Source organism: Anabrus simplex, chromosome 5 (assembly GCF_040414725.1).
Source record: "Anabrus simplex isolate iqAnaSimp1 chromosome 5, ASM4041472v1, whole genome shotgun sequence".
NCBI lineage: Eukaryota > Metazoa > Arthropoda > Insecta > Orthoptera > Tettigoniidae > Anabrus > Anabrus simplex.
The window spans coordinates 282,338,043-282,365,283 of record NC_090269.1 but is presented as its reverse complement, the minus strand read 5'-3'; the positions used below and the strand labels follow the sequence as shown (position 1 = coordinate 282,365,283).

General features: G+C 37.3%; 1 protein-coding gene across 1 annotated transcript in view; it reads right to left on the bottom strand.

Moving 5' to 3' along the window:
- The window catches only part of Fhos (Formin homology 2 domain containing), a 1,020,872-nt gene that overhangs the window by 33,082 nt on the left and 960,549 nt on the right, over nt 1-27,241 (bottom strand). The window contains exons 14-19 of the mRNA XM_068227617.1: nt 24,339-24,497; nt 20,670-20,852; nt 15,750-15,878; nt 13,701-13,969; nt 10,284-10,358; nt 1,620-1,812 (exon numbers count right to left, since the gene is read on the bottom strand). Coding sequence (XP_068083718.1) covers nt 1,620-1,812; nt 10,284-10,358; nt 13,701-13,969; nt 15,750-15,878; nt 20,670-20,852; nt 24,339-24,497 — 1,008 coding nt within the window. The remainder of the gene's footprint in view (nt 1-1,619; nt 1,813-10,283; nt 10,359-13,700; nt 13,970-15,749; nt 15,879-20,669; nt 20,853-24,338; nt 24,498-27,241) is intronic.

Here is a 27,241-nt window from a genome sequence, read left to right as displayed (position 1 = left end):
TTGTGTTATAAAATTCATTTCTTATAAAACGTGTTCATTTAATATTTTTTATGTGTCAAATTTTCTATATTTAATAAATAACCACATAAAATTATTTGATATCTATGTATTTTGATTCATGTTAAGTTTACGACACTATAGGAACTCTAAATAACCAAAATTTGCCAAATATAAGCTGTTACGTAGAAAATATAACAATTATAAATTGGAGTAGTCAAATTTACGAAGAGTTAGTAATAATGTGTGGCGAAATAGGGTTAGTGTTCTAGGGTTAACACTCTCATTACCATGTTTTATATGTATCCTTTGCCTTGTGTGCTAGCTTATTTTTGAAAACAAAATATACTGTATGTTGTAGAAAAATACAACTTCACCTGCAGCTTTACTGAAAACTGTATGGTGAAGCAAATCTAATAGTTCATTAGATGATTATTCTATTTTTGGAAGCATGAACATCAGACAACCTGCTGGCAGTAAATGCTGGAGAAGAGACAAAGGAGGACATCATTAAGATTAGTTCCAGATTTTATGTTCCTAAGAATTAAACAGAAAAAAACAAATATTCTAAACATTTGAGTGTGATTTGATAAAATCTAATAATGTTCTTTTAAGAATGAAACAGGTCATTCTTTGTTTAATAGTGCTTATATTTTTATTCCTTGTTTAAAATAATGTTGTTGGTGGTTTTTTTTTTTTGCAGATATGCTATAGTGTAATGTTTAACTTGTTTGAAAAGCTTTAAAGTTACATTTCCGCCTTTGCTGGCAGTACCTAGTGTTTACAGTGCACTATGTCTTCTGGTATAGGCTAGAGCAATTTTGTTACTTTCATAGATCTGTCTCTGTCTTATCCTTGGCTTTGACAATATGAAAGTGACTGAGGTATGAGCGATGCTAGTAATGCTATTCCTTATGCAGCCAGTCCCTGCTATGAGTGGTGTGAAAATGTTGCTCATAGGTTTGGTTGATGTATGCATTTCAGTGGGCTTGGCAGACTGATATGTAATAGCAACTCTGGCTTGGTGAGGAAAGCAATGGGAAACTACCTCACTCCTCATTTCCCTAGTACGCCTCTTCAGTAATGCCTAGGCCATCTATGATAGCTGATGGCAGAGCTGTTGAGGATCCCACCAGCGGCATTGCTGACGGACTGAACATACGTACATACAAAGTTACATTTAACTGAGTCAACAATGGAAAATATGGCTTCCTTCTTAACAAAAAAAAAAAAAAAAAAAAACCAAACAAACAAAAAATATTCTTTGTCTCTTTTTCATTAAATATTCATTGTAACCAGTAATATCCCATAAAACTGCTAATTTCATTGTCAGCAAATCTTCCCAGATTACCTGCTATATTCTTTGTTTGTACATAGTAAGAGATTTCTTTTTCTAACAGAGAAAACATTCACAACAGCATCACATGAAAAATACAGAATCTCTCTCCTCTGCAACTTCCTTGAACTTGACATATACACGATAAAATCACGTTTGGTGTTTCTCATACATTTAAAGCTTTGGCATTGTAAGCTCTGTATATAAATGTATTTATAAGGATTTAGCATATAAATTAAAATGAAATTACTGATAACCTAAACAATTCAGTGTCTATTGTTCTCACCTCTGTGATCATTTTTCCGCGAGTCTTGTTCCTCTCTCTGTGATTTGCTTTCTTCTCCAATTGTTGAAGCACTCTTTCTCTGGTTGTTCTATATTCTAGTGAAAATTCTGAGACTATCCGACAAAACTCATTTGGCTTCATGTCTAATACCCGGTGAAGTGGAATGCCTAACCATAGTAGGAACTTATGAAATCTGTGAATCAGAAAATATAATAATATTAACAACAGCAAACATATCTCACTATCTCTCACATAATTTAATAAAAGAAAAGACACATAAGAAAGGGGAAAAAAGTGTGTGGGGGGGAGGGGGGAGGGAAGAGGAAAACAGCATAAGATTCTCAATCCAGTTCTATTTTGACTAATAATTCCATCAGCACTTGGAGTGTGGTTAATTGATATATTGGCCAAGCTGTATATACTACACAGAAACTAATGAATATATGAATTATAAAATCATATTGACAGTACTTTTGTTAAAGATACTACTTTAAATGATCCATAAGTGTGTCTTGTGCCATGCCTGATTCATGGATAGTACTAGCACAGTTTATGATTTTTTTAAATATATACCGTGAAAATGAAAACCTACAACCTGTTTTCCAGTGATTGACCGAGTCAGGGATGGAATGAATGAAGCCCCTATCTTGCCGGCTGCCGAAGCCTGTCGCACTCCTCTGGGGCAATGATTAATGACTGACAGATGAAATGATGGTGGAGAGTGTTGCTGGAATGAAAGATGACAGGGAAAACTGGAGTACTCGGAGAAAAACCTGTCCTGCCTCCGCTTTGTCCAGCACAAATCTCACATGGAGTGACAGCGATTTGAACCACGGAACCCAGCGGTGAGAGGCCGACGCGCTGCCGCCTGAGCCACGGAGGCTTCTAAATATATACCGTATATTTGTTCATTTTCTTTGCTTGTCTGTAGTTTGCTTTCTTTCTAAAATTTTCAAGCACACTTCCTTTGGTTGTCTTATATTCTACTGAAAAATTTAAGACTATCTGACAACACACACCACACTCCATGTTTAATGGGTTTACCACACTGAAAGAATTTGCTTTTGATTTAGACTTAGTAAACTTTCGTAACTGGTACAGTGACTGGTTCTTCATTGCTTATGGTAGTAACTCAAAGTCTACTGGGATTTTGTAAGCTCCGATGGCGACCACTTTGTGAAAGGAACTCCTGTCTCCTATATATAACCTTCGTATCTAGAAACAGATACTTTTCACACCCCTCTAAAGGTAAACCTTCCATTGGCCTCCTGTGAACAAAGTTTTCCATTAGCAGCTAATATTACACAAAGAAACTAAATGTTATGCAGTGCCTTCAACAATATTGAAAACATTGTGCTTTCCTGACAAAGTGGGATGGGTCCCTTTTCAGGGAAGTGGAATGTCTGACCATAGCAGTTGCTCATAATTTTGTGTGCCTTGTCTAAACATTCATATTTCCTGAAAATTTTTATTTACATCATATTATGGTCCACAGATGAGGCTTGAACTGCACCAAGTTCATGTACTGGTATAGAAAATGTTTTCTTATGGAGCTAAACCAACTTTTGCTGCCTTTATAACAGTAAATGAATTACCTTGTTGGAACACTTTTGATAACTTGCTGTGTGGTGCTTATCTGAGAAGATATAAGTTACAACAGGAATTATAAAACAAGCTAAGTACTCCAACTATACTTCACATTAATGAAATATATCTTGTCTGAATCATAGGCCATAGAGCAATGTTCATTTTGCAACTACAGTAAATAATCATATTTTTTTCCCAGCATAACATCAAGTTTACAATTTACTAACTCGGATGGATAGGCAGAATCCGGAACTCCGAGGAGTTGGATTGGCTGGGAAAGAAGACTGAAGTAGGTACTATTGACCATCAAAAAGCAGAAGCTGGAATATTTCAGCCATATAATGTAGAATGATTAGTACTGAATCCTGCAACTTGTCACACAAGGAAGGAGCCAAGGATGTAGAAGACCTGGCAGATGAAGAATGCTAAGACTGAAGAATCTCATAGACTTATATAGGTTGAGCATGTTTCTTAAGTTAAAAGTTCATGTTTTATCCATATTGACATGCAGTCAGGAGAATAGGTACAGAGTTATCCACCTTTCAATACACTACAAGTAAAATGATAAAAAGATTTTTAGACCATTTCACAATTTTAGGGACTGGTTTCATCCCAACCAGGGGCCATCTTCAGCCTTATAATTCTAAACATCGGCAAGTTATACAATGTATGTACTATCATTAAAATCCCTTACCATATACATTATCACAAGATACAAAACACACGTTAAAATATATAGCAATAATATAAAAGACAATTAAAACACCAGATGTGGAATTCTAATAAAAGTTTTAGTAAACAGACCACTTGTAACAGAGTTCTGTTGTACTGGAGGTCTGAAGTGTGTCACTCAAACATCACATCTGGTGTTTTAACCCTTTCGCACTCAGCGCGCCGATCTGTCGTTGCAAGAGGTTATGGTGAGAAAGCTCACAGCGCCGATACGTCGGATCTGTCCTATTTAGGGATTTTCGTCATTTGCGTGGTTGTTAAATGGTAACAGTTGATTGTGACAGTAACTTCAAGCGTTGAATTTGCCTTTTTCTCTACAGATATATCCACCAGCCCTATAAAATATTTTTATTTTCAACAAATGAAATCTGTTGACTGTGAATGTTTATGTTCTGGTTATTCCAAGGATCATATAAGAGAAGTTGTTATTGCATGGATCTGTTTTAGTTGGCTTATGAATACAACAATTTGGTCTTGCTATCAGTTTAGTTTAGAGTTTATTTCGTTTCGTTGGTATATCGTGTGTTCTCTGTACTTCGCGAACTATAATTTTACTCCTTCTCATTACTCCGTTGTTGCATGTGCTTGCGTCATCTTTTTATCGTTATGGCTAGCCCATATTCAAGGCCCAATGAGGCTGATATCCTTGAATTTTCAGATGATTTAGACAGTTATAATGACCTTCTTTTGCAGAAAGTGATTCCCGTTTTGGGGGAAGTGACACAGTCACAGCTGCTCACCCTGCACTGGACCGTGAGGACCTGACATCAGTGACAGTTACGTGTACAGTGAATAATTTTGTGCCACGCTTCATGAGTGAATAACAGCACAAACATCATATTGATATCAAGTTATTCAGAATTAAATGTTCTTTCTTTCAGGTCTAAGAGTAAAGAAGAAAGATGCAATAATGTCTGATCTTTCGGTCATTGAAAACCATAATTTTCAAAAATTTATTTTCGAAGTTTAATATATCATGGTTCATGTTTGTGGGTTACTGTAGTCACGTCCTAGTTCGTGAACCATGGGCAACGGCTGAGTGGCCTAGTAAGTGGTCCTGAGAGTCGGGATACCAGTTGCTATGGAATAGGAGTGGGCATCTCGGACATATTCCGAGTCGTGGCCCTCCTTGTGCTCAGGCGGCCAGGACTACACAATTCACCGGTGGTCCATAACCCGTTAGAGGAGAGATCCTCACTTGGACTATGTGCAAGTAGGGCAGCATCCTGCTTCATGAATTTACCGAGCTCAGAACACTTTAAGCAAGCCTCGGACCTATGGGAGTAATGGAGTCCCACTCCCATTTGACAGGCGAGGGACTCCTTGGAAACAACTTGGTGAACGAAATGGAATTCGATGGGGAGCTATCAATATTAATGGGGCTTATGGAAGAAAGAAGGTAGAACTTGCTGAGTCAGCAAATAGGATGCATCTGGATGTGCTAGGAGTAAGTGATATTCGGGTAAGGGGGGATAACGAGGAAGAGATAGGAGATTATAAAGTGTACTTGACGGGTGTTAGAAAGGGAAGGGCAGAGTCTGGGGTAGGGCTCTTTATCAGGAATACCATTGCACGCAACATAGTTTCTGTTAGGCACGTAAGTGAGCGAATGATGTGGGTAGATTTGTCAGTGGGAGGAATTAGGACAAGAATTGTGTCCGTGTATTCACCATGTGAGGATGCAGATGAGGATGAAGTTGACAAGTTTTATGAAGCATTGAGTGACATCGTGGTCAGGGTCAACAGCAAGGATAGAATAGTGCTAATGGGCGATTTCAATGCGAGAGTTGGGAATAGAACTGAAGGATACGAAAGGGTGATTGGTAAATGTGGGGAAGATATGGAAGCTAATGGGAATGGGAAGCGTTTGCTGGACTTCTGTGCTAGTATGGGTTTAGCTGTTACAAATACATTCTTCAAGCATAAGGCTATTCACCGCTACACATGGGAGGCTAGGGGTACCAGATCCATAATAGACTATATCTTAACAGACTTTGAATTCAGGAAATCTTTTAGGAATGTACGAGTTTTTCGGGGATTTTTCGATGATACAGACCATTATCTGATCTGTAGTGAACTAAGTATCTCTAGGCCTAGGGTAGAGAAAGTGAAATCTGTCTGCAAACGAATAAGGGTAGAAAATCTCCAGGATGAGGAAATTAGACAGAAGTACATGGATATGATTAGTGAGAAGTTTCTAACAGTAGACAGTAAGCAGGTTCAGGATATAGAAAGTGAATGGGTGGCATACAGGGATGCTGTAGTAGAAACAGCAAGGGAATGCCTAGGAACAACTGTGTGTAAAGATGGGAAAAGGCGAACATCTTGGTGGAATGATGAAGTGAGAGCAGCCTGTAAACGTAAAAAGAAGGCTTATCAGAAATGGCTCCAAACAAGGGCTGAGGCAGACAGAGATTTTTACGTAGATGAAAGAAACAGAGTGAAACAAATAGTTGTTGAATCCAAAAAGAAGTCATGGGAAGATTTTGGTAGTAACCTGGAAAGGCTAGGTCAAGCAGCAGGGAAACCTTTCTGGACAGTAATAAAGAATCTTGGGAAGGGAGGGAAAAAGGACATGAACAGTGTTTTGAGTAATTCAGGTGAACTCATAACAGATCCCAGGGAATCACTGGAGAGGTGGAGGGAATATTTTGAACATCTTCTCAATGTAAAAGGAAATCATCATGGTGGTGTTGCAAACAGTCAAGCTCATGGGGAGGAGGAAAATGATGTTGGTGAAATTATGCTTGAGGAAGTGGAAAGGATAGTAAATAAACTCCATTGTTATAAGGCAGCAGGAATAGATGAAATTAGACCTGAAATGGTGAAGTATAGTGGGAAGGCAGGGATGAAATGGCTTCATAGAGTAGTCAAATTAGCGTGGAGTGTTGGTAAGGTACCTTCAGATTGGACAAAAGCAGTAATTGCACCTATCTATAAGCAAGGGAACAGGAAGGATTGCAACAACTATCGAGGTATCTCATTGATTAGTATACCAGGCAAAGTATTCACAGGCATCTTGGAAGGGAGGGTGCGATCAGTCGTTGAGAGGAAGTTGGATGAAAACCAGTGTGGTTTCAGACCACAGAGAGGCTGTCAGGATCAGATTTTCAGTATGCGCCAGGTAATTGAAAAATGCTACGAGAGGAATAGGCAGTTGTGTTTATGTTTCGTAGATCTAGAGAAAGCATATGACAGGGTACCGAGGGAATTAAAGGTAGATTATTAAAATCAATCAAAGGCATTTATGTTGACAATTGGGCTTCAGTGAGAATTGATGGTAGAATGAGTTCTTGGTTCAGGGTACTTACAGGAGTTAGACAAGGCTGTAATCTTTCACCTTTGCTGTTTGTAGTTTACATGGATCATATGCTGAAAGGTATAAAATGGCAGGGAGGGATTCAGTTAGGTGGAAATGTAGTAAGCAGTTTGGCCTATGCTGACGACTTGGTCTTAATGGCAGACTGTGCCGAAAGCCTGCAGTCTAACATCTTGGAACTTGAAAATAGGTGCAATGAGTATGGTATGAAAATTAGCCTCTCGAAGACTAAATTGATGTCAGTAGGTAAGAAATCCAACAGAATTGAATGTCAGATTGGTGATACAAAGCTAGAACAGGTCGATAATTTCAAGTATTTAGGTTGTGTGTTTTCCCAGGATGGTAATATAGTAAGTGAGATTGAATCAAGGTGTAGTAAAGCTAATGCAGTGAGCTCGCAGTTGCGATCAGCAGTATTCTGTAAGAAGGAAGTCAGCTCCCAGACAAAACTATCTTTACATCGGTCTGTTTTCAGACCAACTTTGCTTTATGGGAGCGAAAGCTGGGTGGACTCAGGATATCTTATTCATAAGTTAGAAGTAACAGACATGAAAGTAGCAAGAATGATTGCTGGTACAAACAGGTGGGAACAATGGCAGGAGGGAATGAGGAGATAAAGGCTAATTTAGGAATGAACTCGATGGATGAAGCTGTACGCATAAACCGGCTTTGGTGGTGGGGTCATGTGAGGCGAATGAAGGAGGATAGGTTACCTAGGAGAATAATGGACTCTGTTATGGAGGGTAAGAGAAGTAGAGGGAGACCAAGACGACGATGGTTAGACTCTGTTTCTAATGATTTAAAGATAAGAGGTATAGAACTAAATGAGGCCAGAACACTAGTTGCAAATCGAGGATTGTGGCGATGTTTAGTAAATTCTCAGAGGCTTGCAGACTGAACGCTGAAAGGCATAACAGTCTATAATGATAATGTATGTATGTATGTATGTTTAATATATCTTCTTTTTTTGGCTTTACCAAAATAATATGCCCAAGGTATATTCATTTCTGAAATGCTCATAGTTTCCTGTATTAGTGTGATTTATTTTATTTTAATGTGTGTTAAACTGTTTACATGTTGATTTTTTGTAATTTGGTTGGAAAATCACAGATTTTAATTCGAGCTTCTTCAAGAAAACCCCTGCATATAGGCCGAGTGTGAAAGGGTTAAGTGTGTTATATTGTCATTATATATTTTAAAGTCTGTTTTGTGTCTTGTGACAATGCATACTGTAAGGGATTTTAATAATTGTACATACATTGTATAACTTGCTGATGTTTAGCATTATAAGGCTCAAGTTGGCCCCTGGTTGGGTTGAAACTGGTCCCTTAAATTGTTAAATGGTCTAAAAATTTCTTTATCATCTTACTGGTAGTGTATTGAAAGGTGGATAACCCCGTACCTATTTTCTTGAGCATCCTGTCCTTTATCTGCCTCACTGTATCCAATTTCAAGATTGCCATGTTGGTCGCCAACCTTCACTACGAGATAGCACATTAAGAAGAAGAAACATATTATTATTTGGAACTACTTTATATTTCTAATACAGTATACAGAGCAGTGACTTACCACATAAGCATGTATATGGATAAAGTACAATCAAGCTAAACACACAGCTCCAAAATATTTGGCTGCAACCTTCATCAGTGGAGGACAGAACAATAATGCATGACCATTGTTAAGAGGAGGAAGATAGACAAGACAAGAGAATGAGAAAAGAGCAGTTATGTTAAGGCCAAGTTTGGAATACAGTATACAGTATAAGGTCAAGAGGGATGATGAAATGATTAGTGAAATAATAACCAAATGTGATTTGATGGAGCCAGGTATGAATGGGGATAGGAAGATCAACATTACAGCTTTAAAGATACTGTAGTACCACTCATGCATTTGGTTTGAGTGTTGTAGCTGTGGACAGGGGCGTATATAAGGGGGGGGCCCAGGGGGCCTGGGCCCCCCCCGAAAAAATGTATAAGCCTTGAAGAACCGGACCAAAATGATGGGAATTTTCTATCGTTGTTGAGATTCCGAGCCAACAGTTAGCAGTTTATGTGCCATACTTGGACGATTTTTGTAACTCACTAAAAGAATGCTTTGAATCTCACAAGGAAATAGTTGCATCCTTACAAAACATCCTTCCACAATTGTGTATCGTAACAGATTTCGGTTCATTGGAGGCTGCTTTTAGTTTCTACGAAGGAAATCTGTCACATAAAGAGATTGTGCAAAGTGAGTTTATGTGGTGGAAAGAAAAGTGGAGTCAGGAAAATCCTTCAAATCTTCCCAAAATGGCTGTAAGTTCTCTAGAAAAATGTGACAAGACTTTCTTCCCCAACATTTATACCCTTCTCAAATTACTCCCCGTTCTTCCTGTTTCTATCGCAACCGTAGAAAGAACTTTCTCTAGCCTAAGGAGACTGAAGACTTACTTAAGAAACAGCACATCTAAAAGTAGGCTTAACGGGCTTGCTTTACTCTTTATCCACAGAGACATTATAGTTAGTGATGAAGAAGTTCTTGATAAGTTTGCAAGTGTACCAAGAAACCTGGACTTCGTTTTGTAACCATTAGTGTACTGTATATATGTATGTATGTATGTATCAGCCCAAATCAATGTTTCCGTTTTCCTTTCTAAAGTGTTTGAAATCGTCTGACCTCTTAAAATTACTTAATCTAACCTTACATCAATCTTGGCCCCTCCCAAAAATATATTCTATATTCGCCACTGGCTGTGGATAAAGGTCAAAATTAACTCCCTGAATATCTAATAACATAGACAAAGCGAATGTCTTTCATGCCTCTGCTAAGTAAGTCACTGTTCATTTCCACTATTTTCTTTCTTTGATTTAATTCAATAGATGGCTTATTACACATTTGTTTTTAGGCTAATGAAAGAAAATATACCATAAATATGAATGTTAAAGGAGGAATTACCAGTTTTACAGTTAATAAAAGACAAGCAATAAAAATCAAAGTTAATTTCATATTGGCATGCGTTTAGAATAGCAAAAAGCTTTAAAACAAACCTGTTCATTACTCTTCGATGAACAATACCAAGGACAATAATCCTTTCTGCACAGTCTGCTAGGAAATCAGACATCCTGGAACAAAATGAAAATATGGCAATGAAACTTAAAGGGTTTTATTAAAAAGAGCATATTGCAAAAGGGTAGATCATGGGAGACTATTGACAAAAATGATGGTTACTGGACTATACAAAAGAGTAGTTCAATAGATGGCTTCATTTCTAGAAAATAGACCTCAGAGAATTAGAGTGGGTGAAATATTATCTGATTTTGTAATGGTTAAGAGGGGTCCCACAGGGCAGTATTATTGGACTTTTATGATTGCTTATATAGTGTACCAGAAACACTGGTCTAGAATTGGTTTTGAAGTATTTCAAACTTTAAAATATGCGCCGCGCGCCAAGCGAGCAGCCGGCTACAGCGAACATGTGGCGAGTGACGTAAGAGCCAGTTCCAACTCGCCAAGGCTAAATTACATCATTCATTGAACTTTCCACACCTTCTATACTTAATAACTCATGTATTCATTATGATACGAATATGAGAATAACATCACAGTACACCCCATGTTAATACCTCCAATACTACCAAGTTTCATTAAAATCCACCACGGATTAAGAAAGTTATTGAGAGGAATGAAACAGCTGCAGTCTCCGCAAATTCAGTATAAAAGAAACGTGAGAATTAGACACAAATGAGTCTTGTTCCACAATCAAACCTGTATGGTTGACTGCTGGTGGTTGTCAGTGCTATGATACGTCGAAGTTATAGAGTAGAAGTCTTCGATACTCTGCAAAAATCTTGTAATATTTCTCTGTCTATGGACTTAGCCATGTAGTTAGTGAGTGCGATACTTTGAACATAAGTGACTAAAATCTTGTATATCAGAACTTACATTTCTTATGATCATAAACTGTGCATCGATACTTAAGAGTTTTCAGAAATAAAACTTTGAAATACTAGTAACTTTTTCAACTTGACAGTGCTAGTCTGTGTGTGAAATAATTTCACATTATTTATGAACTCAGGAAATTGTGTGAATGAAACCGATTTTTACTATTCAGAAATTGAGTTAACAGTATTATTTCATGTCTTTGAACATAATCTTGCGAGTGAATGGGACTTTGCTGAATTGTTTTGCATTCTAACAGTTGTCATATATACGTAAATGTAAAGGTGTGTGTGAACGAGATTAATTTCACACGTTAGGCATTTATTTCTAACACCCAGTTGAAGTGATTGTCATTTAACTCAGTGTGAATAATATTCATATGGCATCTAGCAGTGTTCATTTCAATGAATAAACTCTCCAAATAATTATAAATAGAATCAAGGTGATCTTGAAATCCTAGAGGACCCAAAGAGCGTTTGTATCCTCAATTCTCCAAACATTTAAAGCACTAATTACCTTTGTTTATTTGTGTGTGTGCTTAACTCCACAAGTGCAAGCGATGTTAGGAAGTGTGCAGATTCGATTCCATTAACATTTAGCTGCAAAAATCTTGTCCGAGTTCTTTAATTTTTCATCTCAAGTTAGATACTAATGCAGTTCACTTTAAAGAAGTGTCTTGTGTCTGATTCCATTGACATTCAACACGAAATATTAGCATTTCTTTAATCCCTTCATGGGAACAGTGAAATAAATTATAAATTATACCTTCTTACTCGTCCATCCTATAAGTCCAGGGGACTTATACATGTGCTTGCTCCATTATTCCATGTGAGCGAACCCTGCAACTTTTAACTCCGAGACCTTCCAGAACATCTGGAATTTCAAGACTGTCCAGAACAGCCCTCAAGGGATTGGTACATGGTTCCGTGGTGCCAAGAGTTGTTCCATGGTGAGGACGGGAGGAGCAGCAGTTCGACGCGGAACATTGCCAGAAGCATGATGAAAGCACATCGTGCCTAACTGATCTCCAATTGTACTGAGGTGATATGATCTTGACTTTGTTTAATAAATCAGCAGTTTAACATGAACTTCATTCGAAGTAAAACCCTCTTACTCTCTGTACCCGCTCCAATTTAATGTACCGTACATGCCTTGTATTCATCTCATGCTCTTCAAGCTCTAAAGTACGGGCATTTCCTGGTACAAAAGATATATATATATATATATATATATGATATGAGTAAAGAAAGGGAATTACAGATAAGGCTGTTTGCGGATGATGTTATAATGTGTGGAGTAACAAATAAGTTACAGGATTGTTAACGACTAAGAAGAGACCTCAACGATATTGTGAGATGGACGGCAGACAATGGTATAATGGCAAGTGATGAAAAGTCAGGTTCTAAGTTCCACCAAGAGGGTAAGTCCTCTCAGTTTTAATTACTGCATTGATGGGGCAATAGTACTGCGAGGGGATCTCTGTAAGTACCTAGGTATTAATATAAGGAATGTCCAACTCATTGGCTGAATAGTCAGCGTAATGGCCTTCAGTTCAGAGGGTCCCGGATTCTATTCCCAGCCGGGTTGGGGATTTTAACCTTCACTGGTTAATTCCAATGGCTCTGGGACTGGGTGTTTGTGCTGTCCTCAACATCCCTGCAACTCACACACCAAACATAACACTATCCTCCACCTCAATAACACGCAGTTACCTACATATGGCAGATGCCGCCCACCCTCATCGGAGGGTCTGTCTTACAAGGGCTGCACCCGGCTAGAAATAGCCACATGAAATTATAGAATTATTATAAAAAAGGAATGATCTTCCTTAGGGTAATCAAATTAATGAGGTTGTAAAGAAAGGACACAGATCTCTTCCATGGTTATGAAGGTATTTAAGGGTTATAGTAAGTATGTACAAGCGAGGGCATAGAAGTCTTCGGTAAGACTCCAAATGGAGTATGGTTCCAGTGTATGGGACCCACAATAGGATTACCTGATATAGACAAGATCCAAAGGAAGGAAGCAAGATTCTCTTTTTTTCTTTTTTGTGATATCCAGCAAAGAAGTTGTGTAACAAAAATCTGGAAACTTTTAGCTGGGAAGACTTGTTAGTAAGGAGATGACCTGCTTGAGTAAGCATTATGTTCTGAGCTGTCAGTGGATGGTGTGGAATGACATTATTAGATGAATAAGCTTGAGTGGAGCTTTTAAATGTTGGAGAGATCATAATATGAAGATAAAGTTGGAATTTAAGATGACAAATTGGGGGGCAAATATTCATTTATAGAATAGAATAAGGGATTGGAATGATTATTTTATCAAGGTAAATGTTCAATAAATTTCCAAGTTTTTTGAAAACATTTAAGAAAAGTTTAGGTAAACAACTGATACAGAATCTGTCACCTGGGCCTTAAAAGCAGATTGATTGATTGGTTGATTGATTGATTGATTGATTGATTGATTGAATGATACAGCCTTCTGTAATAAATTCTATAAAACACCTGTAAAAAAAAATTACTTACTTTACTTTCATCATTGTTGAACCATCATGTTTTGCAATGACTTTGAGGTGATCCCACGATGCTTTACACTCCTGCTCCATCTTCACAATGTTTGCTGAAAGCTCGTCAAAGTCAACCTTGGAAGCTCTTGTGACCGCTCCAATCTCAGAATACAAATCTGAGGAATCTGGGAACTTCTCCATTACCATGTGGCAGAGGTGATGGAGCAGCGAGTGCTTGTGGACAGTGTCCTTCACCTCAGGGACTTTTGCTAGGTACTCAATTTTCACCTACCAAAACAACAAACAATAAAGCATTTCAGTTCATGTTTAAGAGCAGTCATTGTTTTATACATCTGACACCTGTTAGCGTGCTTTTTCACTGGCCAGTATTACAATAATAATAATAATAATAATAATAATAATAATAATAATAATAATAATAATAATAATAATAATAATAATAATAATAATAATAATAATAATAATAATAATAATAATAATAATAATAATAATAATAATAATAATAATAATAATAATAATAATAATAATAATAATAATAATAATAATAATAATAATAATAATAATAATAATAATAATAATAATAATAATAATAATAATAATAATAATAATAATAATAATAATAATAATAATAATAATAATAATAATAATAATAATAATAATAATAATAATAATAATAATAATAATTCCGAGTGAGTTGCCTATGCAGTTTGGGACACACAGTTCTGAGCTTACATTCAGGAGAGAGATCTGAACCCCAGTGTCAGCAGCCCTGAAGGTGGTTTATTTAAGGCCATCGTTACTTCCTTCCCAGTCCTATTCCATCACTGACACGTATCTGTGTTAGTGCAATACCTACCTACTGACCAACTGACTTCTTGCCTTGCTGCTGTCTCCATAGACAATATATTTAACATCAAAGATATGAATATCTGTCTCTTGGTTAATGCACCCATCTGGAGAGCACGAGATCAGGGTTTCAAGCCCTGAGGGTGGGCACATATTCACTTTGTTTGTCGTAGGTAATATGAGGGTTGGGGCATGAGTCATGGCAACAATTTTTTTCTTCACATTTGCAAAGTGTTACTATACAAAGGCCATATGTCCTGCAAAGCACAACATTCATCGTACATGGATACAGCACAAGATGGAGATGCGTTGGACAGGTACCAAACCCACAGGTTGATGGGACTGCAGTAGAGAGTCGGGTTGCATGAAGAATAGATGTGGCGAATTAATTTTGGGCCAGGGCAAATGAACCAGTATTGCAGAATGACAACATACAGGATCAATATGAAGACAGAAGTTCTGGCAAAAACCCTTCCCCGTGAAGCTGATGGTCACCAAGACTTATAACGTCAGAGGCATGAATGCGTATCCCTTCATTCCACACAGCACTATGGTGACAGCAACGTGCTACAGAACCTTCCTGCAGACACAGTTACAAAATGCCATTAGGGACAAATGCTTGGATTTCCTCAATGTCATATTGTGGGGTTGTTTTTCCAGAAGTGGTGTTGATGCTCTGATCAAAAGTGATGCGAAAATGAACCACTTTCAAGTAGGTTCAGTATGGTTCCTCGTGCAAGAAAAAATATTCTACATAATTGGATATTTTATTCTCCATAATTGGATATTTTGATATGATAGTGATCTAAAATACACCTCAATCCAAGTTAAAAATCTCCTGGGTAAGCAGGAAGTCCCTATAGTAGAGTGGCCAAGGCAGAACCTATGGATCTGAATCCAACAGAACATCTCTGGGAGGAGTTGAAAGGGCATGCCCAGAAAACAGCTTGGCTAAGCTTTCCGACTTCATACCACAGAGATGTGCTGCAGTAATCCAGTCAAAAGGCTGTGTATGAAAGTACTAAATTCCAAAAAGCACAAGCCAAGATTTGTTTCAGATTTTGTCTTTCTTTGTACAAATTCTTTCTGAGCCTGAAGTTATCTTTATTTTTTTATCTATGATTTTATCTATAATTTAGATGTGATATAATCAATAAGTTTCTTTATGTAAGCTCACTTGGTGGTTTCATTTGTTTAAGACAATATTTACCTCATTTCCATTAAGAAAGATTCCAATGGAAAGTAAAGTGCTCAGAATTCCTCGGAATGTCTTGTTGGCCTTAAGTGTTTCCATCCCTTGTTTAAGATCCATTAAAGGCTCAGCAATTTCCTGAAAAGAAAAAAAATGTGTAAATAGTATTTAATAATGAAGTACTGAATTCAAAGACATAGCACATTATCTTAACACTAACTAATTTATTTATTTATTTATTTATTTATTTATTTATTGACTGATTGATTGATTGATTGATTGATTGATTGATTGATTGATTGATTGATTGATTGATTGATTGATTGATTGATTCATTTATTTATTTATTCATTCATTCATTCATCGTAATTCTTATGAGTAGTGAAAGGGCTTTTGGGCATGAATAGATTAGAATGTAAATGTATTTGAATAAGGCGTAAGTATAATCTAGCCGCTCTACAGCTGTCAGTGAGTTGCATACATTTTAGGAGTTCCAATAGTTCAGATCACTAATATTTATGTAATTCTCACAGCAGAACCGTTGTACGGGTATATGACACTTGCGCCTTGGTTAAATACATTTGCATTCTAACTTATTTGTGCCTAAAAATACTTCCCTACTTATGAGAAATATGGACGGCCTAGTGAAAAAGAGTGAAACCCTCATACATTCAAAACATACTTGAAAGATTGAGTCAGACTAGAATTGAAAATGTCGTATGGCTTTTAGTGCCAGGATATTCCAGGACGGGTTCGGCTCGCCAGGTGCAGGTCTTTCTATTTGACACCCGTAGGTGACCTGCGCGTCGTGATGAGGATGAAATGATGATGAACACACCCAGCCCCCGTGCCACTGGAATCAACCAATTAAGGTTAAAATCCCCGACCCGGCCGGGAATCGAACCCGGGACCCTCTGAACCGAAGGGCAGTACGCTGACCGTTCAGCCAACGAGTCAGACAGACTAGAATTAACAGTACTAGAGTCATGCTATGACAAAACAGGATAAATAAAACTTATAATTCCTGGAATTACAACATACAAAAATGTCCACTCTATATTCCAGTCATTGTATCATCCAGAATTAGTTTTACAGAACTTCTATTGGATTTTTAAAAACCCTAACAAAGATAAATGCAGAACATAATAACATAAGAATATGTGCACCTTCATAGGCTGTATTGTAACAATGAATGTCAAGTAAGTTAATGAGTTAATACACATGAACAATTACCTCTCACAGACCTTAATAGAAACTGACTTTGGCTCTTTGCAAAAGCAAGATTATAGAAATGCAACACTTAACTGAAGGATCATTGACAAAAACTCGTATCCCAGGTAACATGCTAGTTCACACGAAGACCAAGCTCGATAACTGCAGTCGCTTAAGTGTGGCCAGTATCCAGTATTCGGGAGATAGTAGGTTCGACCCCCACTGTCGGCAGCCCTGAAAATGGTTTTCTGTGGTTTCCCGTTTTCACACCAGGCAAATGCTGGGGCTGTACCTTAATTAAGGCCACGGCTGCTTTCTTCCCACTCCTTGCCCTTCCCTGTCCCATCGTCGCCATAAGACCTATCTGTGTCTGTGCGATGTAAAGAAACTAGCAAAAAAAAAAAAAAATTCACAGGAAGAAGCTGGGACGAAGACCAAGCTCGATAACTGCAGTCGCTTAAGTGTGGCCAGTATCCAGTATCCAGTATTCAGGAGATAGTAGGTTCGACCCCCACTGTCGGCTGCCCTGAAAATGGTTTTCCGTGGTTTCCCGTTTTCACACCAGGCAAATGCTGGGGCTGTACCTTAATTAAGGCCACGGCTGCTTCCTTCCCACTCCTTGCCCTTCCCTGTCCCATCGTCGCCATAAGACCTATCTGTGTCTGTGCGATGTAAAGCAAAAAAAAAATAAATAAATAAATAAATTCACAGGAAGAAGCTGGTGGTGGTGATTGCTGTTTCAAGGGACAAAACAAAGTGATTATCAGCCCTAGGAAGACATTAACAACAGTTGCTAAAAAGATGTACTGCCATCCTAATACCTAATGACCTCTAGAAATCCTTTAAATAATACAAAATATATCAGTGTTCTGGATAAATTTCTTTGGCTACAGCTCAGTTACACTGAATGTATTAATATATTTAACTTCAACATGTTTGATGTTATCTTTATGACCAAGCATTTTCTGTTCTGTTTTGCACATGGAAGTCATTACGTCTTCTACGTCTTCTTAGAAGCCTTTGTCTGACTTGTAAAGAGAAAATATGGATTTAGTGAAAACAGAGGCCTTTTACTCCATGGAAACGAATTGTAATTTACTTAGCAAATTATCCAAACTATATGTATATACCAGGCAGCTCGTGAGTGCCAGACTTTCTACTTGTAAATGTCCCCCATGTACAAATGATGAATGGGATGTCTAACTGACTTTGACAGGGGGCACTACTGCCAACAGGCACGTTACATCTGAATATGAAGAGATAACAACCGGACAGTCGCTCACAGCATCTTGAATTAGTAAACCTTTTTACAACCGCATAGTACTAGGCTGGTATATGTATTTGTGTACAGCAGCACTACAGTTGCTGTCTGCATATCAGTAATGGCTAGTGTGTTCAGCAACGACGAATACACAGACAACATTTTAATCAGTGGAGAAACTGGTGAGAATGCAGCCAAAGCTCCATACAGATGTCTGCCTTCTAGACATGTATTTTGCCGAACAGTATTATTTTTTGTTTCATACAAACAACTCTTTTATAGAATGGAATGTCTACACGTGTATAAGTTATTACATTTCCTTTTCTGCACCTTTGGCATATTTACAAATGCACCCTGTTATGGAACGTGTGCAGTAAAATGACTGCTATTTGTTTCAAAACATCCACAATACAGCACTCCTTTGAAAACAAGTGATTAGGCATCCCATGTATCATTAGTGGATGCAGGACAATTGTAAGTAGAAAGTACGGTGCTCGCGAGCCGCCTGGTAAATTTTGCTATCTGTTTTACGTCACACTGACACATCATAACTTATGAATTTCATTATGGTCTGTACTGACAATAATGATCACTATCAAAGGGTAGAGAACGGAATTGTCTTTCCTCTATGATAAAAATGTGTGACAAAATCACACCATGATATTCTGTAAGCCAGCAAACAATCAGGGTCAGACAATAAAAATTCAAATAAGAACTTTCACACTACTCCTTGTACTGCACCATCCATTTTAAGATTTTTTTTAAAGTTTTGGATTTTTCTTTCGATCATAAACAACAATCCATTTTCCAGTAACTAATACAACCCATTCTGTCTACTGTGGCAGAAATGACTGCAACATACAACATACAGTATGTCATTTAAAAGAAGTATCTTTCAATGTTAACTACTGTACTTTAGAAGTTATCAATAAGAACTCAACCAGGCTTCAAACTGAATTTTTTTTTTTTTGTTTTGCTAGGGGCTTTACGTCGCACCGACACAGATAGGTCTTATGGCGACGATGGGACAGGAAAGCCCTAGGAGTTGGAAGGAAGCGGCCGTGGCCTTAATTAAGGTTCAGCCCCAGCATTTGCCTGGTGTGAAAATGGGAAACCACGGAAAACCATTTTCAGGGCTGCCGATAGTGGGATTCGAACCTACTATCTCCCAGATGCAAGCTCACAGCCGCGCGCCTCTACGCGCACGGCCAACTCGCCCGGTAACTGACATATTTAAAAGTATATATATTTTTATTTTATTTCTTTGAGCCTTTATAACCTTTATAGTGTTGGTGACCCACTTTATTCCCTTTTTCCATTTAATGTTTCGACTGAAAAGGCTATGAACGTAAGTTGTTGGGATTTCAATATAAGACAGTCTGGTTAGGATGTCACTAGCTAGTCTACTGAATCTTTGTATTTTCCCTCCTTTTATATTAATTCCTTGTTGAGTATTTGTAGTGGTGCAATTTGAACTTGGTGTGCCAGCCGTCATCACAACAGAAGAAAGCGCCATATAAGGTGTAGTGGCAGTGTTGGCATGATGTCAGCACAGCCTGCTGGAGATATAAAAAGCAGTCCCCAGTGCAGAGAAGTCAGTTCGCCACTATGTGGCAAGTCTACTGTCATCGTGCATACACTGATACATGATGAATTCTTGAAAGAACTGATTATGGATGAACTTATTGTGGTACTTGTGAAAGACGAACTTGTGTGGACAGGTGGACGGGTCATCCAGGCTGAGTTAATATGTTGCAAGCTAGTGTATTTAAATATGTGTGTGAATGAGTTTTGCTCTTTCAGGTAGTTTAACTTCAGTTTTATGGAGTTTTTGTCTTCAAGGAGGACAGTCTTCTTCTCTCTTGTATTTCATTATGTTGTTAATATGAGATATGTTGTGTGGATACGGTCTTTCTTAAATTTGGACACGACAGTATCAGTATGCCTGCTATTCTTAGCCATTAAAGTATTTTTCTGTTATTCCAATGCAAAATTCATGCTAAACTTGGTTCGAAGACTTCTTCAAATTGCAAGAGTTAAAGTTTCAAACACAACAAATAGTTATATTGTTTTTAATAAGACGACGTAAAATATAAAGCTTTATATTTAAGATAATTTTAATAGTTATTATGGCTAAGTTTGTTTAGAGTAAACAATAAGTGTAATTTATAGAATAATGTTACCAGTTTTAACCTTGTTAAGAATGTATTTGGCTGAAGATTTTCAGAATTTGAACGAAACATGTCCTATGTTTGTAATAATTTAGCAATAAAATTAGGATGAGATCCTAATTTTATAATTGCTTTTAATGTATTGAATAGGTGGAAATCAAAGTTTTATTGCTCTCCTTTGACTTTTTCAAATGCGTAACTAAATAGTAAGACACAAGCAAGTGTGTGTTAGTCTTTATTATGTGATGTTTTAAACATGACAAAATGAAAACAAATAATTCTTACCTTTTCACTGTTTTCGTAGTCTAATTTGAAGGCCCATAATTTTAGGCGAGCTGGCAATTCTGATATCGATGCCAGGGTTAGCAAAAATTGTTCTGCACTACCTAGAGGAAGGTCAGGATTTGCCATCTGAGCTTCTTGAATTTTAGATCTCTCTTCTTCTGTAGGCAACATTGTTAACAGTTTCTGTCAAATAAAGAGAAGTCATTTTCAAAATTGGTAATAACTCCAAAGTTATAAAACAGGGACACTAGGCACAACTTTAGATAAATAGCATTTTACTACAGAAGAGAAACCGAGGTATCAATATTGTTTTTAAAAAGCATTTACATGCAACCAATTTGTTGTTTACATAATCTGACAATCTGAGACAATGAATTTCATTTTTAAATCTGCACATTTCAAGTTGCTGGTGTTTATCTTGAAATTAACTTTTTTTAAAAATATTTTGCTTTACATCACATTGACATATGGCAACAATGGGTTAGTTAAGAGCTAGGAGTGGAAAGGAAGCAGCTATGGCCTTAATTAAGATACAGCCTCAGCATTTGCCTAGTGTGAAATTGGGAAACCACAGAAAATCATCTTCAGGGCTGACGACAATGGTGTTCTAACTCACCATCTCTTGAATACAAGCTCACAGCTGTGCTCTCCTAACTGCATGGTCAACTCGCTCTAACCAAATATTAAGTGACTTATCAAACTGTGGATGAATAGAAAGGATTATACTCAATTTTACTGCATCGACTAGCAGTAAAATCTTTTAAGTTCCTGAGATGGAAGCTACTGATGGATTATCAGTGTGACATAATATCTGTCACAAAGGAACATTTTCCTTCAGTCTCTCCTTCACGTTTGCCAAGTTAAGATGACTCTTAGCCCAGAAGATATTGCAAGAGCAGTGGTGTTGGTAGATGACGGACGCAGCATTCGTTATGCGGCTAATGCCATCAGTGCATCATATGGAAGCGTCCAATGTGCTCTAAGTCAATTTTGTGAACTCTATACCTACCACAGACAACGTAGATCAGGCCATCAGAGGTCTACATCTGGTAGGGATGATAGGTTTCTAGTTATCCAAGTCTTGGGAGAACGCCAAACTATCGCAGTCCAATCCAGAAATCGACTCGAGGTAGTAAGAAATGTCACTGTGACTGTGAGGACTGTCAGACGAAGGCTCCGAGAAAACAATTCGCCCTCAAGAACACCTGCAACTGGTCCACAGCTTACCACCAGCACAGAGCAGATCAATTACAGATTGCACATCAATATCGAAATTGGACTGTGGAACAGTGGTCGATGGTACTGTTCACAGATGAGTCATGATTTTGCCTCCAGTCACCTGATGGTAGAGAGAGACTGTGGAGAAGGCATGGGGAGCGATATTCGCCTTGCAACATCTCCAAGAGGTCACCGTTTGGGAGTGGCTCCATCATGGTATGGGGCGGTATCAACTTCGAGGCCTGGACGGAACTTCCTTTCATCGACGGAGGTGTTCCGAATGCACACCGTTACATCATAGAGGTGTTAGCAGAGCATGTAATCCCTTATGCTATCTTAGTAGGGGAAAATTTCATCCTGGTGCATGATAATGTATGCCCCAATGCTGCTTGCTGTGTGACATCAGGATATGCAACATCAGGATACGAACCCTCGACTCGCCAGCTCACAGTCCAGACCTCAGTCCTGTAGAACACCTGTGGTATATGCTTGGCCGAAATGTCTGGCATCGCAACCTTGACACCCTCAACGAAAGGCCAGCAATACTACTGGAAGAGTGGGTGCTCATCCTGCAGGAAATGATCCAAGACCTTCTAGCTAGCACATCGTGAAGGATGGATTCCATAATCATTGTCAGGGGGTGACACCCCATACTAAGGCAAGATAAGTGTAGAGTGTCATCAAGAAAGCTTTCAGATTGGTATGTTTATAAGTTTGCTCAGTGCAATGCAATGTTGATTTTTGAGCAATGGCATTTTTGTAAATTACAGCATCTAAGGACTTTTTAGATAAACTTCAAAAAAAGAACTTAGATAATCAGTATAAAGTATGCAGAGCAATGGTTAACTTCATTCTAAAATATAATGTAGGAATGATGAAAAAGCAAGGCATAAGATAAATAAATACAGTTTTTGCTCTTAAATTAACACGTTGTGTGCCAAGCGACCCCATATGGGTATGTGAGAGTAGTCAAGTTTTTGAACTTCACGTCCCCATATGGGGTCGTACGTTCGTTCTAAATCGAGAACTGTGCGAACCCATTTGGGTGCGCAGTAAGTATGTGATTCGAAGCTGTATAAGTTCTCTTCCTGCCATCTGCTGGTCGTCTATTTAAGTACGTGCATAGTCCACCTTCCATTCTTCAATTCCTGTTTTGGCGCGACCCCATATGGGTACGTCAAGAGTGCTATGTAGGGTGAAAAAGTCATTGTCTATCTCGCGCACGGATTGTTTATGTAATTGTGCAGTTTCGAGTTTCCTTTTCTTTTTTTAAGTCGTTACTAGCAAATCGAGCAGTAAAATACTTAGTGCAAATAGTCTGGATGATATATCGAACAAGTCAGACAATGATGCAAACGTAGTATATAGTTACATTAATTTTGAACTCAGTACAGAGCAAATAGCGATCTCGCATGTTCATCCATATTGATAAATTACAGTCTTCAACATACACATCGCCGCTGTATTCTGGGTTTCCAAGCCAGCTGTTGCAACAATTATGACCGTCTTCAACGATATAGTCACTGGTTTCCCATGTTGCACGATCATCGCTGCTGGGTTCTCTCACTCAAATTAAATGTTATACAAATAAAATTATATACTTATTCAATATTCCGTAACTACTAATTCTTCTTATAATAATATTCTGTTACATCCTAATTAACCAAATTTACATGATTTTCACTACTTTATATAACAACATTTTATACGAAAATTTCCTAACCTAAAATCGGAAGATCGCCATTTACAAACATTTCCTGACCTAAAATCGGGGATCCTACATTTTTACGGCCCCAGTATGAACAAGCTAACACATCTCTCATAATCAACAGTGTATAACGCGTCCCTGCAAAGGAAAAGGTAAGTATGACCGACCGTCGGGACAGTAACTACTCTATAAGTACGACCCCATATGGGGGTGCGTGTTCGTGTACAATTCGTAATGACCAATACGATCCCATATGGGGTCGCAATATTTTACCTAATATACATAATAAGTTGACGTAATTTATCATAAATACATCCTCATTTCAGCGATCATTTGCTTGGTTAAGCCTGTGAACGTTTTGGCACCAGGGAGTAACTCGATGTTATTAGCTCACGGCACTAGACGGCAGTCCTATGAAATTCGGTCTGGCACTCAACATGTTAAAGAGATCCACTTTTTTCATCTGCCAGTGTATTTAATTTATTCATCAAATGATGACCATTTAAATTTTTGTGCTTAGTGTATTTTGGTAAATTTCTACATTTCCATTTATTTATGTAAGGTATCTTAAGAATGATAAGTACTTTAAATGATATAATTCATTTATTGCCAAAAGAAGTTTAAAAGTCTGATAGTTCATTAAAATTTTTATCATTAATATGTGACAGACATCATCGTTGAAGATATTATATAATTAGTGAAAAAAGATTCCTATACTAATAAATAAGTCGTAGTATATATACCTCTATGCCTTCTCTGTTCATAATTGTAGCATCCATTTTGAGAATTGCCGTTTTGATGGATCTTGGAGGAGGAAGCTTGGTCATGCCGATGTTGATGGCGTTGGAACGTTTATGGTCCAGCACAATGATCTCCTTGTTCTTATTCATCTCTTGTTGTTTCTAAACATATTAGGCAATACATTACTCAATATGCTCCTGTAACTATCAAAACAATGCACTTCAAATTTAATGTTTATAACTCTGAAAGGAAATCCTATTCCAAAATGTGTTTTAAAACAATATAACTGAAAAATTTGTTACCAAGAAGTAAATCTCTTTCAATCTTTGCTGAAAATTATTAAATCTTGCAAGGTCATTAATAATAATAATAATAATAATAATAATAATAATAATAATAATAATAATAATAATAATAATAATAATAATAATAATAATAATAATGAGAAGAAGAAGAAGTAGAAGAAGAATATCCCAATTAAATTTCTATTAGGGTAGCGAGTGAAAATTTTGAGTGCATGTTTATGCAAAGAATATGTATTCCAGCACACAAATTAAAATCTATAATGACAAAAATTCTGGCACCTTGGCGTCTCCAAAAATAATGTCAAAAAGGAGTTGGGTGGACATAAAGCAAAAACAATAACAATCTACAATGACCTGTTTAGACTTTTGCCTCAATTTTTACAGGTCTTGCAAAGATAAATACTATTAACCAAATATATATTACACACACACACACGGTTTTAAGTAATGGGAAAGGAAGAACAAGCAATAAACCAAGTCTTATGTAGAATGACAGGGACATGAATAAGAACATAGAAGGATAAATCCAATAACAAATCAGTGCAGGAGGAAGGAACAATAGAAAGGGAAGACAAGAACAAGTCTGACCTGTATAGTGGTAATTTGTGTAAAAAAAAGGCATACAAAAATTAATGATTTGTAATCTTCCTCTAAATTCATGTTCAGATGACTTTTTTTTTTTTTTTTTTTTTTTTTTTTTTTTTTTAGAGCTTTTAAGATTTTCCCCTTCAGATCTTAGAAGCTGCATCCTGGAATATGCATGTCAAACCATGAAAACAACAGGACCTTAGTAATGGAAAACCAATACTGCTATCGTTACATTTATGGCTTTCTCCTCATCAGTCCCACTTCTTTTAAATCCTTTTCTTCTCAGCTGCCAACATGCTAGTTTCTGCTTCTCAGCTTCAGCAGGAAGGTGGGCCATCTTGACAGATCTTCAGTCTTGATGAGGGAAGTTTATCATACAAAAGAAAGTCAGCTATTCTTCTTCCTGTTTCCTCTTCCCATACTGTCATGTATGTATACTGCTTATATTCAAATCTGCATTCATATTCATCTTTCTGTGTAGAATTATTTCTCACTTACATCTTCCTTTCCATTACTTTGATGTTCATAGGAGATTAGATTTCTCACAAATGTCTATGATTTTCAACTAATTTCTCATCCTGGTTTGTTATTTACTGAGTTCATCAGAGAACAAAGATGAAGAAGGATTTGAAGTATACAGTATGATTCAAAAGTATAGAGTGCCACTTTTCACACAAGACAAAGTGCGAAGTACTGTATAGAAAGTTTCTAGGAAATATATGGCGCTGGAGTCACACAATAAACAAAAGTAGATTAAGTCATCAAGAACTCAAAGGATATTTGAATAACCAGACATATCTGGTTTATCTTTGAGATTAAGCTTCTATGGTCTTTGTAAACTACTACTAACTTATTTTTCCAGGTTGACAGCATTGTTGTTTTATGTACATTATGTACAGTTTGGTGACATTTCTAGTACAGTGCATATTCTTTATTAAGGAAGCTGATGCACCTGTACTCGATCCGAAGTAATCAGTATCCCCAGGCAGGTATAATCAAATACGAAGGTAGTCACTGTGCCTTGCTTTACAACTTCTCTCCATTCCCCACACCTGCGAGCCCCAGATACATCTTTGGAACATCTGGAATGTATCTTTTGCTCAGCAATCAGATGGGCACATTTTTGGTAAGTTTGGGGTTTCTGTGTTTCCACACTCTGACAACATCATCATCATCATCATCATCATCATCATCATCATCATCATCTCCAGGTTCTCAGTGTGTTGCACAAGTGCTCGCTATCTCCTCCTGTCTTTATACATAATCTTTTCCAGGATATCTTCCCATCTGAGACCTCTCTCCTTCACATCTGATTTTACTGTCGCTATCCAGCATGTACAAGACCTTCTGCTTGGTCTTTTTCCTTGGACAGTAAGGCCAACCAACTGAAAACCTCTTACACATCCTACGGAGAAGAAAAACCGCATGGCTGTTTGTTTAAGATATTCAGATTGGTGCAGAAAGTGAATGCATGTCCATGTGGAATTAAGATTTAATCTGATATCTAAACATTATCAAAGATAGATACTTGAAAAGTAAGCAACTAGACAAAGATAATACAGTAATGGAGTTCAGACATACAGCCCAGTGCCCATAAAACAGAGTATGAACAGAAAAAGTGATAATTCGTACTTTAAAAAAAATATATAAAATGTTAAAACTATTAGTTTATACAGTTATAGTATACATGGTGGTCGGAAGTGACCAAATATATGAGCGTTACAGCATTGGTCATACAGATAAGTAATTCTAAAAGTTACCTTGATATCCTGCACTGTTGTCATTTTATCAGTTGCTGAGTTTAGCCAATCAGATTGCTTCACGGGCTGATCACACTGATAAATAATTGGATAATAATAATAATAATAATAATAATAATAATAATAATAATAATAATAATAATAATATTGTTATTTGTTTTACGTCCCACTAACTACTCTTTTACGGTTTTCGGAGATGCCGAGGTGCCAGAATTTAGTCCCGCAGGAGTTCTTTTACGTGCCAGTAAATCT